The sequence below is a fragment of the Lacerta agilis genome, chromosome 1 (genome assembly GCF_009819535.1).
Source record: "Lacerta agilis isolate rLacAgi1 chromosome 1, rLacAgi1.pri, whole genome shotgun sequence".
Classification (NCBI taxonomy): domain Eukaryota; kingdom Metazoa; phylum Chordata; class Lepidosauria; order Squamata; family Lacertidae; genus Lacerta; species Lacerta agilis.
The window spans coordinates 93402369-93414711 of record NC_046312.1 but is presented as its reverse complement, the minus strand read 5'-3'; the positions used below and the strand labels follow the sequence as shown (position 1 = coordinate 93414711).

The 12343-nt window shown below is 43.4% G+C and overlaps 1 protein-coding gene across 3 annotated transcripts in view; it reads right to left on the bottom strand.

The window, feature by feature from the left end:
• Positions 1-11543, bottom strand: part of SLC35F5 (solute carrier family 35 member F5) — a 30280-nt gene extending 18737 nt beyond the window's left edge. The window contains exons 1-7 of one of the 3 annotated variants that reach the window (XM_033163743.1): positions 11367-11543; positions 7539-7608; positions 5944-6004; positions 5239-5309; positions 5052-5133; positions 3724-3865; positions 890-1033 (exon numbers count right to left, since the gene is read on the bottom strand). In XM_033163743.1, the coding sequence (XP_033019634.1) occupies positions 890-1033; positions 3724-3858 (279 nt within the window). In that variant the 5' untranslated portion in view covers positions 3859-3865; positions 5052-5133; positions 5239-5309; ... (1 more) ...; positions 7539-7608; positions 11367-11543. The remainder of the gene's footprint in view (positions 1-889; positions 1034-3723; positions 3866-5051; positions 5134-5238; positions 5310-5943; positions 6005-7538; positions 7609-11366) is intronic. The other 2 variants (XM_033163759.1, XM_033163749.1) reach the window with 2 other exon arrangements.
• Between the last annotated feature and the right edge of the window lie 800 nt (positions 11544-12343).

Sequence of the window (12343 nt, the reverse complement as noted above, 5' to 3'; positions counted from 1 at the left end):
GCTTAAGAACGAGTCCTGCTTTGGACAACATGCTATATCAAACCATTAGCTCAGAGTGGCAGTAAAAGGGAACAGGGAGGAGGGTATAATCTCTGCTCTGGAAGTTGGCATGCTTGTGTGGTCATGATATGCCATAGTTTGGGTTACTGTGTGTTGTGCAAACCCAGTCAATATGTGGGATCCCAACTAATCCATCAGAGAACAAAGGATTTGCAGTGTTATTACTAGGTTTCCACATTCATGTGCTGTGTTGTTCTCTGTTCATCAAGAAAGCACTCCTCAGCCAAGGTAGGAATGCTTCCAGCTCACTAGTAGAGTCTAAGGGTGATGAATTGGCTATGTCTTGTTGAGAAACATGGATTAGCTAACCAATTCCCAGCTTTTTTAATACAATTTGGAAAGCATGAAAAATGGGTCTGATAAAGAATTCATTTACCACAACCACTGCCACTGTCTTTTATCAAAAGAGAAAACTCCGCTGAATCTTTGTACACCAGTTCAAGAGAAATAGATCTCAAAAAACCCAAAAAACATTTACTGACATCTTTTTAAATAGGTTAATAAAAACATTTCAAAACTGGCAGAACATAGCAAAAAATATAAGCCACGTGTCCAAATACTGATTCTAAGCACATCTTAAATTTTATATCATTTATTCCATTTCAATTCCACTAAGAAGCATTACTGATGCAATTACTGCTTCTGTTTATGCAATGATTCACTTTGAAATGTTAGACTAATGAAAGCATTATTTTGCTCACTGAACATCTGGGTGTTTAGCTTATGCTAGTTTATGCAGGATTCCCTCTCCAACATAAGCTTTGATTTTGTGTAATTTACAGAAGCCAAAGTGATGGCAAAATTATTAAATGGAAAAATAGACACTTACAAAAGCCGCATGTTTGCCGCGAAGGCCACGTGTGCACTGCTGCCTCCAAGGTTTCCAAACAATAAATCCCAAGAGGTAAAGAACAAACATGGATGTTTTTGCAAATGTACTGAAGAACGGCTTATTGTACACAGTGAAAACATACTGCAAAGGGAAGGAAAAGAAAGATGGTTAAATGAAGGCATGTCATATGACCAGCATAGTCTTACTGATCAACTCTTTGGTACCAATTCAAATTTATTGACCATCACAGACCATGAGAGGGCTACAGTGTGGCCTTCTGGATGTTGCTGGGCTACAGTTCCCATCCACCATCAACATTAGCCATGCTGGCTGTGGATGATTGAAGTGGAGTCCAACAACATCTGGAGGTCCACCAGTTAGCCCCCTGTAGTGGACGGACATACAAAGAGCAGAGGTGCAGTTCAAGCAAGAAAAAGCTACATATCCTGGAAAAGGAAGAGAAGAGATGCAGTGTTCCTGGGTGTGTATCTCAGGATTGCCCACTACACCACCAGCCAAGAGAGCTAACAATTGGGGGTGGAAAGCTGTTCTGGCACATGGCAGTATGGTGTTCTGGTATGAGGCTTCTGGCCCCCTGCAACTCTTACCTGCTGTGGGTTAGATTCAAGGACAGACCTGAGAAGATGGCATTCTAATGGCTACCTATGTTAGATAGAAAGCAGAAATAGTCTAAAAAGCTGAGGTGGAACCTTCTGCAGGGCAGCTGATGTCAAGAGCATCAAATCCTGGGAAGGGAGGAAGTACAGAGGGGCATGATAAGAGCAGTGGGTTGTCCTGCGCAGGAATGGCAGCTTGCAAACCTACCTGACTGCATCAGAGGCTAAATGAGAGACAGACTTTGCAATACTATCCTGCTCTCAAAATCTGAAATACAGATTTATACAGAAAAGCTACAAAACATTTGGTCTTCCCTCCCTAGGTGAGGGGAACAACTACACAGTCCTTTGAAAACAGGAGGAACTCACAAGCTGCTTGGAGGTTGACTACTCTGGCTAAGAAATTTATTTAAAATATTTACACACACATCCCAACGCAGCTAAAAATGCTCCCAAAGTAACTTAAGAAAATCAGCAGTAAAACACGCTCCTACCCTTAGGCTTACAATTTGTAAGTCGGGACACAAAGGGGTATGGAAGGCACCAAAACAAGGATGGAAACAGTTCAGGTAGCCTAATGAACAGCTAAGGAGGCTAAAAGGCAGCTAGTCTCTCAGTAGTTGTGATGGAATCTCCTCTTCCCCTCCACTCCGCAGCTGATGAAGATAACGAATTTATACTGGTCTATTCAGAAGTAATCCTCACGGGTTTGATGGGGTTACATTTAACTACATATGTTGGTTTCCTCCTATATATGTGGGAATTGAATGTAACTCCTTTCCGACTCAGCACAATCCTACCAATGTGTTCTGCTGTCAGCGGCTGATGAAACTAAAATCAATTTTCACCTACTGGCAGCCATTCCATCAGGCTGCAGAAAAAAGGGAGAGAAGCCTGCCAATGCGCTCCTCAAACCACACAATCAGGGAGGGAAGCAAAGAAAAGAAAAGAAACCAAACCAGTTTATTTTTATCAAAAGAATAACATCCCTTCCAATTGTTATGAAACTACATAGACACAGAGACAAACCATTTTAAAAAGCCAGTGAAAATAAGGATCCAACAAAGCATGAAGGAAGGAACTCTGATGGAAAGAAAAATCAGCCTGTAGGGGGTTAAATAAAATGAAGGCAGGAAGCAAACGTAGCCCCTGAGTCACAGGCTGCCCACCCTGGTTTTAGGGAATTGACTCTCTGACTTGGACTGGACAATTCTGGGCTTAAATCACCACACACAGCTCAGTGAGCGACCCTGAGCCTCTCACTTCTCTTTCAACCTAAGCTATATCGTAAGGTGGGTTTGAAGACAAAAATGAGATAACCCCATGTATGCTGCCTAGCATGCTAGAGGAGTATCGATTTTCACTTTAATGTAACAGATATAGACATCCTAAGGATGACCCCATAAACTTTGCTAAGCCCACCTTCAGAGATTTACCATACAGAGAGAACTGCTACCCCAAGGCAGTGATTTAGGTATCCAATCAAAAGGATCTACGAATGTCTTCATCTCTACACTGTCACCTATTCACACGTTTTCATTCAGCTTCATATTATTATAGGAATCCCTGAAAGCTACAATTCTTCTCCCAGTTTAGGAATTCCTACCCCCAAAATTGGGGCCCCAGCATATCTATGGAAGACTGTGTTCTGTTAAGAGTTTGCTGTTTAAAAGTTATACTTATAGGGGATTTGGAATTATGAAATAGAACTGGCAAGATTAATGGAGTTTAATTATAATTCATGACAGCATAAATGCTGGGAAAGGCTTCAGGCAGGACCAGAAATGTAGCTAGTCAGGTATGAAAAGCTGCTCACCCAGAACCAGTCAACCTGCTTCTAGCAAGTACTAAGTTCACTGTACAAAGTTAATGGAGTGAGTGTTAATTGCTCTACCTTGAGCATGCTGTGCTACTACATCAAGGTGAATACACTTTGACATCACAAAAGGGTTTGTCCACACTTACCTTTTGCCCCGCGCTTTCTAGGCACAGGCCTGCGCTTTCCCGGTATCTTTTTGTCCTGCCACTTTCCCCAGGAATAGCAGATCTTTACCGCTGAATCAGAGCAAACAGCAATTTGAGTTTTCCACAGATTGCTGTTTGCTCTGATTCAGCAGTAAAGAGCAGGTTTTCCCAGGTAAAACAGCCTGGACCTGTGCCTAGAAATGCAGAGCAAAGGTAAGGAAGGGTGGATGAGCCGCAAGACACACTTACCGAAGTGAGTTCAGAAGAAGCAACCCATATCACATCAACCAGGAGAAGAATGACAATTCCAAGAGCCATGCGCCTACGCTGACTGGGAGAACTGCTCTGTGGGTTCATCCGGTTCATGATAAAAATCCACACCATTTGTAATCTATGACAGCAATAAATAAATAGCTTTAAAATCTATGTGGGCAACAGGCTTTGTGCTCCAGATCTGGATGGGACACAAACTCAAATAATAAGATGCAGCTAAAATGTCAATTAATAGCCAATCCACATGATAACAAAACAGGAAGCAGTTTGTTACAACTGGCAAATTACTTTTTCAGCTAATGTTTGTGTTAAAAATGTGGTCAGTCCATGGGAATGTTGTTTTGCCACTGGAGTTGGGCCCTGGTCCCAGAGTGTTTTTTTTTAAAAGAACCATAAAAAGGAAAAATTTAGACACCACCCCCTATCAGCTGATTTCAGTTTTCACTTTTGATGGTTTGGGGCATTTGGGAGAAAGACAGGCAGGTAAGCATGGGAGCAGGTGTTTCTTTAGCAGAAAAAGAGAGGCTACTTGTGCCCTTGTAAGTATACTAGGATTACAGCCAATAGCAAAACAATGGAATCACTGATGGAAGTGGGCTTTTGAAGTCACATTTATAAACTATACTGTTACAATACACTGGCCTGGCTTTGTTCTTGGCTGCAACTCCTGTTTAGCAAGGAAACAGCTTAACCACAAGCATTGGTTTGGACATGCTAAGTCATACCTTGACCTAGCTCAGCACAATGAGAGAATAAAATAGAGCAGGCAGGAACAAAATGGCTACAAACCATATTCTGGCTTACTGTGTCATGTGAATGAGGTCACAAAGTTGGATTTGTCAACTAGCTGACAAAAAAAGCATTTAAATAATAAATCTGCTAGAGTTGTAATTCCTACCCCCCACAAAACACACACACCCCCCCAAAAACAACCATTGGAGCCAGCACCTATGTTTGTGTCACAACTACCTTGGGTTTTGTTTGACAGAAGAAATGGAATTAATCTGTGTTTGTTTTATTATACAGTCAAACCTCGTTCTGCGTCCGCCTCCGCTTGTGTCTGCAGCAAACCCAGAAGTACCGGAACGGGTTACTTCCGAGTTCGCCGCTCGAGCATGCGCAGAAGCGCTAAATTGTGCCGCGCACATGCACAGATGCGGCACTTCGATGTGCATCATTTTCGGCTTGCGGACAGGCCTCCGAAACGGAACCTGTCTGCAAAACGAGGTTTGACTGTATTGATAACAGTGTGCTTAGATAAGGATGCTAAGTATCACTAGCTATCCACGGGACTATTTCCATACCTGCTGAGTAACCTTTCAAAGTTAAAATAATAGCTGGACTCTGACAAGTTTCATGGCATCATGTTAAGGTGAAGGCTACCTCCTGAAAAAAACAGAGAAATACAGGGTGTCAAGGGCTATTAAGAGACTACGCTTTCCTAACTTTGCCACCAGGCTTTATGTTTGCCATTTGAGCTTATGCACACACCTGTTCCACAATCAAAGTATTCCCCACATCCTTCACTTAAGAAAGTCAGCAGTGTGTGTAGAAGGCTGGCTCTGTGTAAAACAAGCGTGAAAGTCAAAACAAAACAAAGCATACCCAACACAAATAACCTCAGTCGTAATACAGCAGCCACAGCTCAGTAAAGGGCAGCACAAATGAAGCATAGATGGACTGTAAATTCCTGGTTCAGGCAGAAATGGAGAGCAGAAGCTTTTTAACAACAATGACACCAGAGTGCAACATGTCAAGTCCACAAACCATGCTGGACAGAGACAGCAAGACAGTGTGCTGAAATAATACTTTAAAGATTTTTACAGACTTTCAGAAATAATACTTTAAAGATTTTTACAGACTTTTGCCAAGATAAGACACAGCTTTTAAAAAACAACCATGAGATAAATATAACCACAACATAGCAGAACTTAAGACTCCTCAAAATCATTTTCTGATAATGAATAAAATATCCCTTGTGTGAAACATAGCATAGTGTAGTAATGTACCTATATAAAAACTGAATCAAAGGACTAAAGGAAACTATAAAACTGAGTTTCAGGTCTCATCATTTTGGAGGGGTGGGAGCCACAGGTTTTAATGCATGTTTTTCTTTTCTTTTTTAATGTAAGACAACTATTGCATGGTGAAAATACATTCTTAAAAACAGTCATGGCATGATACTATATTTCTCACCTCTTGAACTGACAGGCCTATCTCAAGGATCATATTTTTTATCTATAGGTTTGTGATGTTTCTGGGAAAAAACAAAAGAAAAACCAATCTTTAGCAACTGTGCTGCTTAGTAATGCTTTATAAGATGTTGACCTGTTAAGTGTTTCACCCCTTTCATTACAGCATCATATTATCCAGGATGTATTAATACACAATATGTACTGTATGGCAGAATAATGAACACACTTGAGCTAACAAGCGTCTTTTGCTCACCGCTGAAACAAAAAATGACTTCAACCAGAGTCCTATGACATGCCACTTTATTTCCATCTTTTTTTCCCTTTTGCTGCACTAGTAGATCCATTGCATTATAATAAAACTCTGTTCAAAGAAATTCATATTTGCCATTTATTAAGGAAAATAAAACACAGCAAATTAGTAACTATTTGTTATGAATCATGCCAATTTTTGTAAATCAACACTCATAAAAACGTTCTGGTAACATGTCTGAGCACATCAAAATGCATAGGTTTTTAACTCCATTCTGTACTTCACTTTCAACAAATTTGAATCAATATCTTAACATCTATTCTTAATTTAATGAAACATGAAATATTGATAAAGTTGGCCAACAACCTTGAAAACAGGCATAAGCGGACTCATTTTTGCCAGTAATCCTTGTTCATGGTGACCTCACAGAGGGAGAATGTACACAATCACGGCACCACCATAGCAACTGGTTGAATAATTCTGCAGCCTTCTATACTTGCAAGACTTAACGAAACCTTTGCTACTGAAAAATGACGAGGTAGTTAACTACATATTGCTCCATAAGGATTTATTTTTTCCACCTATAGTCCACTGAAAGTTCAACAATAAAGAAGGCACTACAGTCATACCTCATGTTGCATACGCTCCGTGTTGCGTACGTTCGGGATACGCACTCCCGCCCCCAGGAAGTGTTTTCCAAAGCGCGCGGGAGTGTGTACAACCGCCGGATGCGCAGAACGCTTCTGCACACTTCGCGCATGTGCAGAAGCACTCAAATCACGCGACTTCTGGGTTTTTGAGGTTTTTTTTTACGTGCGTTCGAGTTACGGATCACGTGCGTAACCCAGGGTTCCACTGTATTTTGTCTTTTAAGGACCAAGGTAAATAAATTCATTCTATGCAAAGATATGAATTTGAAATATCTTTCAAATATTTCATATTATATGAACCTAACAGCATAATTTAATACATGTATTCTCGGAACTGAGTTCAGTGGTGCTTACTACCAGGTAAGCAAGTAGAGGATTGCAGTCTAAGTAGGGATATTTTTCATCACCAATTCTGAGTGTCTGACTTGTAAACTGGCAGTGTAAATTGTATCTATAACTGACTATCTTTCTAATTAAGAGAGATACAGATGGAGGGTTTCATAGCAGCAACATCAAAATGTTATTATAACGATTTAAAAGGAATTGTTCTCTTTCCCAAAGCCTCAAGCTTCAGTGCTCAAACCATGCTATATCTGCCCAAATAACATTAAAGAAAGTGGTGTGCTGAATATTAAAAATGTAACATGCTCAGACAATATGAACTGCTTTTGTAAATCTCTATTGTTTCATTCTTACCTGGATATGTTACTGCCGTGGCATCAAAGTGTTCTCTGTAACACTACTGGTATAACTAGTTGTCAAATGTCTAAAGAAGTAAGAAGACTTGGCGTTAGTTCTGAAGTTCTCAGCATTCAAATTAATGTCAATCACATTTTAGTCTCTCTTTTTTAACCATTCCACAACCATGCTTTTACAATTATGATACCTAAGGTAAAGGTAAAGGGACCCCTAACCATTAGGTCCAGTTGTGTCCGACTCTGAGGTTGCGGCGCTCATCTTGCATTACTGGCCGAGGGAGCCGGCGTACAGCTTCCAGGTCATGTGGCCAGCATGACTAAACCGCTTCTGGTGAACCAGAGCAGTGCACAGAAATGCCGTTTACCTTCCTGCCAGAGCGGTACCTATGTATCTACTTGCACTTTGACGTGCTTTCGAACAGCTAGGTTGGCAGGAGCTGGGACCGAGCAACAGGAGCTCACCCCGTCGTGGGGATTCGAACCGCCGACCTTCTGATCAGCAAGCCCTAGGCTCTGTGGTTTAACCCACAGCGCCACCCATGTCCCTTATTATGATACCTACTTTGTGGTTAAATAAAATCCATTCTTTAAGGATCTTAAATCACCACACATTTGCATGCACATATGATCATGAATCTCTACTAGGAAAAAGGCATGCGAAGTTTGACCTGCAAAGAGAGAGTTCTTGCCAATCTTACTGCCCACCTTCCAATCTAGCATTCAAGTGAATGCTTCAGGTTGCACAATGCCCATCTACCTGTTTCTTCAAACCAAATATAACCCACAAACCCCAAGTAGAAGGAAAGGAGCCTCTGTCAAACCGGAAGGTTCACTTTTCCTCCTCATCAACTTGGCACTTGGGTATTGCTTTTATTGCTTTGCTTGCTAAGAAACCCATTGTTCTCATCTCTTGCAACCCTGCATCTACTTTTAGAAGGTTAAAGATGTTCAAGATCCCAGTAGTGTCACTAATGGCAGTGACTGAGATGCTAAGTGTGAGCAGGTTCTGCAACCACCATCATACTACCATATGGCTACCAGTGGCATACCACAATGGCTACCATTGTGGTGGGGACTAAACTTGTTTTGCTCTTCTGGAGACTCTGGCCAATAAGGAATCAAGCCTCCTATACCTGCATAGCCCCATATCCAGCTCTGGATACTGAATATGTTAGCATGTTAGGAAATAGCTCATCCATAAATAGATATCCAGTTTTCTTTGAATGGGAAAGAATACCATATACACTTTGAACTAAAGAGGAATTCTAAATTTTGTTTAATTCAGTATCAAAATTACTAGAGTTTGATGGTAATTTTTTCAGATTGGAAATGTTTACTAACTAGGACACTGCCACTAAGAGCCACTTCCAAATGCTGTACTGAAACAAACTTTGCCCCTGTGTTTGCCTAAATCACATGTACTTCAGATCCATCAATAACAAATAAAACGTGTTACTCCAATAAAGAAAAGCTGATGCCTGCCAAGAAAACAGACAGCTGCAAGTCAATGTTGATATTCAACAACTGTTTATACTTTTAAGATATAAAGCACCTATGCATAAAAATATTAGTTTGCATTCAGTGATGAATGCTGAAATTATACAAAAACCACCTCCTGAAGCCACACACCTGATTCAGCACACAGGATAATGTGTAGCTTCTTTCCAACATGGAGTCATGTACATCCCATATCCCATATTCCATTATAGCCCTATTTACACATTCACAAGAAAGTAAGTGAGCTTAAATTAGGAGAGGGACAGAGGCATACATATTAAGATTCACCCTCAACATCTGCTTGTACCAGATCCATTTCAGAACTTCACACATGAAGGAGGAAAGGCTATATGCCCAATTGTGGTCCATTCTACTATAAGATAGTTGCTTACGTTCATATATTCCATTTGGGTGTCTATTTATTGGCATACATATTCTGTGCAAGTTCAGCCAGGTTCTTCTTATTGCTGAAACAACCCTGTCAAGTTATATGTAACAAATATAGCCATGCTGGCCCATAAGAAAAACAACTGCAGAATCCGAAGTTGGGCAATACTTTTACTGTTGTTGTTGTTCAGTTGTTCAGTCGTGTCCGACTCTTCGTGACCCCATGGACCACAGCACGCCAGGCACCCCTATCCTCCACTGCCTCTCGCAGTTTGGCCAAACTCATGCCAGTCGCTTCGAGAACACTGTCCAACCATCTCATCTGTCGTCCCCTTCTCCTTGTGCTCTCAATCTTTCCCAACATCAGGGTCTTTTCCAGGAAGTCTTCTCTTCTCATGTGGTGGCCAAAGTATTGGAGCCTCAACTTCAGGATCTGTCCTTCCAGTAAGCACTCAGGGCTGATTTCTTTAAGAATGGATAGGTTTGATCTTCTTGCAGTCCATGGGACTCTGAAGAGTCTCCTCCAGCACCATAATTCAAAAGCATCAATTCTTCGGCGACCAGCCTTCTTTATGGTCCAGCTCTCACTTCCATACATCACACTGGGAAAACCATAGCTTTAACTATACGGACCTTTGTCGGTAAAATACTTTTACTAGGACCAAGCAAAATGTCACAAAACAATGATCACAATTTTGGGGCATTTTGGTATTGTGCCACTGTGGGTTTTGAAGTTCATTTACTGAGTTACAGAGGCATAAAAGACACATTCCTGCCTCTAAATAACTTTGGAAGTTTTCTCATACCTGAAAGTGGTTCTACATAATTTCAGATGGGGGTCTCTCCCAGCCCTACCTGGAGCTGGGGGAGACTGAACCTGCAAAGCAGATACTCTACCACATGTGCTACATACAGCCCTTCCCCAACAAAAATTAGGGGGGGGGGGAAACACAGCACAACACAAGAACAGACCTGCTGGTTCAGCCAGAAGGCAGGACTATCCCAGCACCCTGTTCCTCGCAGCAGCCAACCTTTGGGAAAAGCTGACAAGACAGGAAGGCAATACTGTACTTTCCTGCTGCTGCTTCCCAGGTGCTGTGCCATTCAGAAGCATATTATCTCTGAACTTGGGAATGTGTCCAAGTAGAAGCCATAAGGAACAACAGCCCCCAACGGGTCAGTCCTTAGCGGAACTGTGTAACCTCATTTTCAAACCACCTAAAACTAGAGGCAGTCCAGTGGCAGGGAATTCCACAGATTTCACTACAGGGAAGGAGAGGCAAGAGCTGGGGGTGGGGGTGGGGAACCTACCTCTTCCTTTACTGGATGAAAAGAGGGAGAGAACGTGGGACAGGGGAAAGGAGGATTTTTCACCTCATTGAAAGGAGAGGGCATTTAACCTACTGCAGGAGAGGACAGGAGGGTGGTGGTTGGGAAGCTGAGCCAGGGGAGAAATAGAGTAGCTCCTCCCGCCCACGCAGGCTTCGCGGCCAAGGAGGAAGTACAGCAGGAGGATTTTTAAACACAAACACACAGAGGCCAACCCCGGTTGCTCCCTGATCCCCTAGAAGTGAGCGGGTGGGTGGGTGCGGGGGACGGCAGCAGATTGTCCTCGTCCCGACCACACACGCAGCGTGCGGGGTGTGCGTGTGCAGCCCCTTGCATTTCGCAACGCCACTTAAAAGGGAGAAATAAAAGTGCACTTGGGCACAGCTAAGGACGGGTCTGCTTCCCTTCTGCCCGCCGGGAAGCCGCCGCACCGAAAAGGGTCCTCGATTGCTGGTGGGGAGCTTTGACAGGGAACTGCTGGGAGAGGCTCCAGCGTCCCCGTCGAAGCCGCTCCCACCCGCCTCTTCGGGGCTCCTCTCCCGCGATCCTCCCATGCACAGCTCGGAGAAGCCCGAGTTTTGCAGGAGGAGGGAGAGAAGGAAGGAAGGAGTACCTGCGTGCCGGACCCTCGCGCGACCACAACCCCTCTCCGCCAAAGATGGTGGCAAGCGCTGCCTGCTCCGCTCCCACAGCTGACTCGGCTCAAGAGCCCGCTCGCCTGGGCCGGAGTGAGTCGACCGCCGAAAGGAGACACCCCTTCATCGATGCGCTCGGGGTTCCGCTCGCCGGCCTAAACCCTCTGCTGCCACCTCCCTTCTCTCTCTCTCTCTCCTCTGCATCACGCCCGCGGAGAGTAATTAAGAGAGTAGGCCTATTAAGAGAGCTTGAGGGAAGGGGTGGGAAATGGGAGAGGGCTGCAGAAAGAAGAAAACGGGGAGGGGGAAGTAGCAAAGGAAATGTGGTTTCTGCCTTTGGAGCAAATTCTAAACTTAGCTGCAGGGGTTATGATTGACTTTGATGCAGCTTTAAGGAGGCAGATCTCCCTAAATTCAGTAAGTGGTGCTATGATATAGCTAATATTTGTATGGGGTGTTAGGGGAGGGTGGTACTTCTGGTGGGGGATACGTCATGCTCCTGAGGAGGCACATCCCATGAACAGCTTTGACTGGCCTTCCCCTGCACGTAAAGACAGGCTCTGGCAGATTGAGCGGATGAGACCAATAGTGGGTCCAAAGGTCAAGAAAGTGGTTTCTGCATGTGCTGTAGAGGGAAGTGAGAGGCAGATGGGAGCCCCATGTCAGAGAATGGAAACTCATCCTAAAACTCTGCTGCCTTGTGGCTGTACTCATTAATGAGAAAGGCTTTGGGAGTAACCCCAGGGAAAAATCCGTACCCGCTGCCTTGTGGGACATCTTTGGGAGAAGAAAAGGCTGAGTAAACACTAAAGAAATCCAGAGTGGAGTCCCTAAGATGGTTGGATGGTGCCTTGTATGCCTCCTTCCAGCAACTCCTGCAGCCCAACTGATGCCAAATGTATTGCTGCTTTGGACTACATCAGCAAGGCCGAGAGTGGGGTCTTGTCGCCTGGGC